General features: G+C 42.4%; 1 protein-coding gene across 1 annotated transcript; it reads right to left on the reverse strand.

Moving 5' to 3' along the window:
- On the reverse strand, window positions 2,523-3,713 carry LOC109714451 (uncharacterized protein At5g39865). The gene has a single exon (XM_020239089.1). The coding sequence runs from the start codon at window positions 3,595-3,597 to the stop codon at window positions 2,620-2,622; it is 978 nt and encodes a 325-aa protein (XP_020094678.1). The 5' UTR covers window positions 3,598-3,713; the 3' UTR covers window positions 2,523-2,619.

Here is a 4,096-nt window from a genome sequence, read left to right on the forward strand (position 1 = left end):
AATGAACCTACTATGAAGTTGACATTCCTGTTAGTCATTAGTATAATGACAATACCTGCATGTTTGTATTCTTGCTAGTGTAGGAAGGTTACTATATATTGTCATTGGCTAGTTAAACTATAATGATGAAATCCTGCTTTAATTATGACATATAGTTTGAGATTGAACAGCTTATAGCTAGCATGAAATTCCAAACTTGTATATGTAATGACTAGTACATTAGACATGTTAGAAAATATATCTTGTTAAGGCATGTTCATAGTTGATTCATTTCATCTACTTGTTGCATTTATATTTTCTACTTGTTGTAGTTTACTCATGCCTCAGTTGACCTAGTGGTGTATTTCACCACTCTCGGCAGCTTACCCATTGGGAACTATTGTTTAATAGTTCTCACGTCCTTTTGTTGGTTGCTTTTGTGGAGAGCCTTCCACAGCAGGAAAGGCTAAGGTTCCCGGCAAGGGGTCAGCGGCTAGCTTGAGCCTCCTCGATGTTAAATAGATGAACCTATACAAGCTTATTCTAGTTTAGTTCAGAGATGTATATTAGGACTATTTAGAATGTACTTTGTACTTTACTTCTAAACTGTAATTTGGTATTGTTTTGGTACAAGCTTATGAACTTCTAGTTTTGCTCTGATTAGCTGGTTAAGAATTTATACTTTTGCTATATTGATTGTAGACGCATGGTGTACACTAGAGATGGTGGTGTACACGGCGGGTTTGTGCACGTGGCTGGTGAGCTTTCGCTGAAGTCCAAGGCGTGACACCAACAACCCAAATTTGCGGCTACAATTCAGATTTGAGAAGTGAATGAAAAAGTTCATGAAAATTTACTAAAATGTGAATTTCAGTTCACTTCTCAAATCCTCCCAAAATTCATCCATAGTAACCAAAAATTTAAGTTGGAAGCAGCTCCAAATCTACTACAAGGGAGGGAAAAACCAATAAGAATCCAGAAATCTCCTGCTATAAAGAATTTGATCGAGGAATCAAAGAAAAATTCACAAAACTTCAACAATTCAGCTCAATACACCAATCTTGCATCAATTTCCTGCATCCCAACTTTAATTCCAGCTAGTATAAGATGTAACCTGAGCTTCACTACCTCCCTCACCCTCCAATCAGCATCAATTTCGCATCTAGAGATTCAATTGCACCTAATTGGATCTCCCCATTGAATTGTTGCTGCTGATTTTGCTAGGCTGCTGCTGCCAGGCTGCACCTTTGCTTGACGTTGGTTGCAATCTGCTGCTGATTCTTGTTGGCAGCAGTTCCTGCTGTTATCTCTCCCCTTGCTGCAGCTACCAAGGGGTAGGAGAAGAAAAAGATGATGACTAAGATGCCTGCTAACTCCTCTGCTATTGTATCAATTGCCCTACTGCTGCCGTTGCCAGGCTGCACCTTTGCTTGCTGGCTGCAGCCGTTGGCTAGCAACAATGCACAGGGAGGTAAGGAGACTGAAGAGAAGGAGAAAAGAGAAAAGAAGGAGAAGAAGAGTTGATATTCTTCCAAAACTCCGATTAGGAGTAACTGAATGGTTTAGTTGAACCCAAAGCACTAGTTAAATACGCTAACATATTCCGGCTGAATGTAACTTGAGTTTCGGAAATTGTTTGTGGTGTCAATATCATGTAAAATGGTTCTAACTCGTCCAAACACTCTCTATAAGCGTCGACCAGTCGCCGGAACTATAATCATTCCGACAGTTAAAATTTTCAAAGAATTACATAATATAAAAATATGAAATAAATCTCTATGATAAACTCATTAAAAAATTTCTATTCACTTATTTTTAATTATTTTTGTTATTTTTATATATTTGATAATGTTTCTGTCAAAATGAGTTGAATATATTCTCTGGCAATTTTTAAAAATACTTTTTAACAACTTTTATGTAAAACTATAATTTTTTTGCTTAGAGTATAGAAATTGAAAAAAAAAAAAATTTTGAGCGGTTCATGCCTTGGAAAAAAATTAATACAGTATAAGAAATGAAAAAACTTGTATAGTACAGTATACTATTGTATAGTATAGTTAGGCCCTTTCTTATCACAAAATTTTTTGAAAAAAAAAAAAAAATTCCTAGAAAGTGAGATACGACCCTTGAATCAAAAATTATTATTCTGTGATAAAAAGTTGTAAGCTTTACAACCTCTCTTCTAAGAGTTGTAGGATTTACTAATCTCTTTTTAATTTTTTGTTGTAGTAAATAAAAAAAATTAGTGAAACTTGTGCAGAAAAAATGGCTTGCAGACTTAGCATTGCCCGGACAAATATATTTGGACCGTGAGAATAATTTTGCCTTGCTGTATTGGACAGATCAGAAGAAGGCAATACCAACGCACAGTACAAAAGATAATGTGCCTACAACAATCACCACATGTGACATGTGTAATGTTCCTGGCATTCAACTGATTGATTGTAAATTGCTTTGCTATCGATGCATGTTAACCCCTGAATCACAGGATTCAATTTTTATTTTTATTTTTCCTTTTTTAAGCGCAACTCAGATTATGCAAGTATATATTTCCTCTTGTTGCTAATACCATGATAAATAACCACCATATTCCAACATTTAGAGCACATTATTATAAAAAACACACCCAATTAACTATTTTCACGAGCAAATGGGACATAGCACCAATCCATTCTCGTTACACTCACTACACCTCACAACCTTCGCCGTCGCTCTCTTCCTCCCCTTGGCATTCCCTGCCCACTGTGGCACCCCGATCCACTCCTCCCCTGCCACAACCACCACCAGTTTCCGGCTTCCGCTGCATCGAAAGCAGGGCAAGAATCGCATCCCACCGCATCCGTCGCAAACTCCGCCGCTGCCGCCGCATGATCTTGGGAGCCCCTCGAGCAATTCCGCGAGCCCTCCCTCCTCGTGAATCTTCATCACCTCCTCAACCCCGCCGATGTACCTACCTTTAACAAACAGTCTCGGCACCGCGGGTCCCACCACTCCGATCCCCTTCGTCAGCTCCCGCAGCTCTTCCCGAAACCCGCTGTCCATGGACACGTCGCGCTCCCGCACGCACATCCCTGCCGCCTCGACCGCCGCCCGCACCGTGTTGCACGCCTCGAACGTCTGCCGGACGCCGCGGAGCGTCGTCGTGTACAGCACCGCCGACTCCGCCCCGCCCGGCGGGCACAGCCTCTGGAACGACTCCAAGGTGTAAGGCCGCCTTTTCTGCTGCCCCCGAGTGTCTCCTGCATTATCATTTGCCGCCAGTTGGATCGGCACCGCCTTTTCTTTACTACCCGCGGCACGCTGCGGCGCGGCGGAGGATTTGACTGGGACGGAGGAATAGTCGAGGCCGGCCATGAGCTCCCAAGAATTGATCACTTCCGGCTCGCACCGAAGAGCTACAGGATTACGGAAGTGAGGACGAGGAGGAGCAGGCGGCGGCGGCGGCGGCGGTGGCGGCGGCGGCGGCAGGGTGTTGTGGGGGGAGGGGTAGTGGTCGAGGGTCGTGAGAAGGCCGTAGGTGGAGGAGGTGAGGGAGACGATGTGGTGACCGAGGGCGCCGGCGCCGGCGCCGACGATGCGGTCCTCGTCTTCAAGAAAGCTGGAGGAGGCGCAACCCATCGAACTAGCTTTGCAGGGAGAGAAGGAAAGAGAGGGAGCTGAAGGGGAAGAAGGCGATTTCGAAATTTCAAATTGAATTGGTGTGCAATCGAGCCTCCAAATCCCGGCAGCATACGTATTAGCTGGTACTCCTTTCTGTTGTCGTCTTCAAAAAGGTTGGATGTGGACATTTATGTAGGGAGGCTGACTGTGCTGTCGTCTTGTGATATTGCCACGTACGTCAGGAAGGCATGCGCCCGGTCAAAAAGAAAGTTTGCCTGCACGAACTGCATCCTTTATAAAATTTAGGATTAATTACTATTCGGCGCCAATTTCTTTTTTATTTTATTTTGAATAGTACTTTTTTTCAATTAAATACTCAATTTTCTTTGTTTTAGTGCAATTAAGATTCAATCGATTAAAAAAAAAATAGAATACTTATAACCTCCTGGTGTGGTTATTGTATATTTTGAATTTTTTCATCATGTATCTAGAACTATAAATACTATTGCTAATTGAT

Source organism: Ananas comosus, linkage group 8, assembly GCF_001540865.1.
Source record: "Ananas comosus cultivar F153 linkage group 8, ASM154086v1, whole genome shotgun sequence".
Lineage (NCBI taxonomy): Eukaryota > Viridiplantae > Streptophyta > Magnoliopsida > Poales > Bromeliaceae > Ananas > Ananas comosus.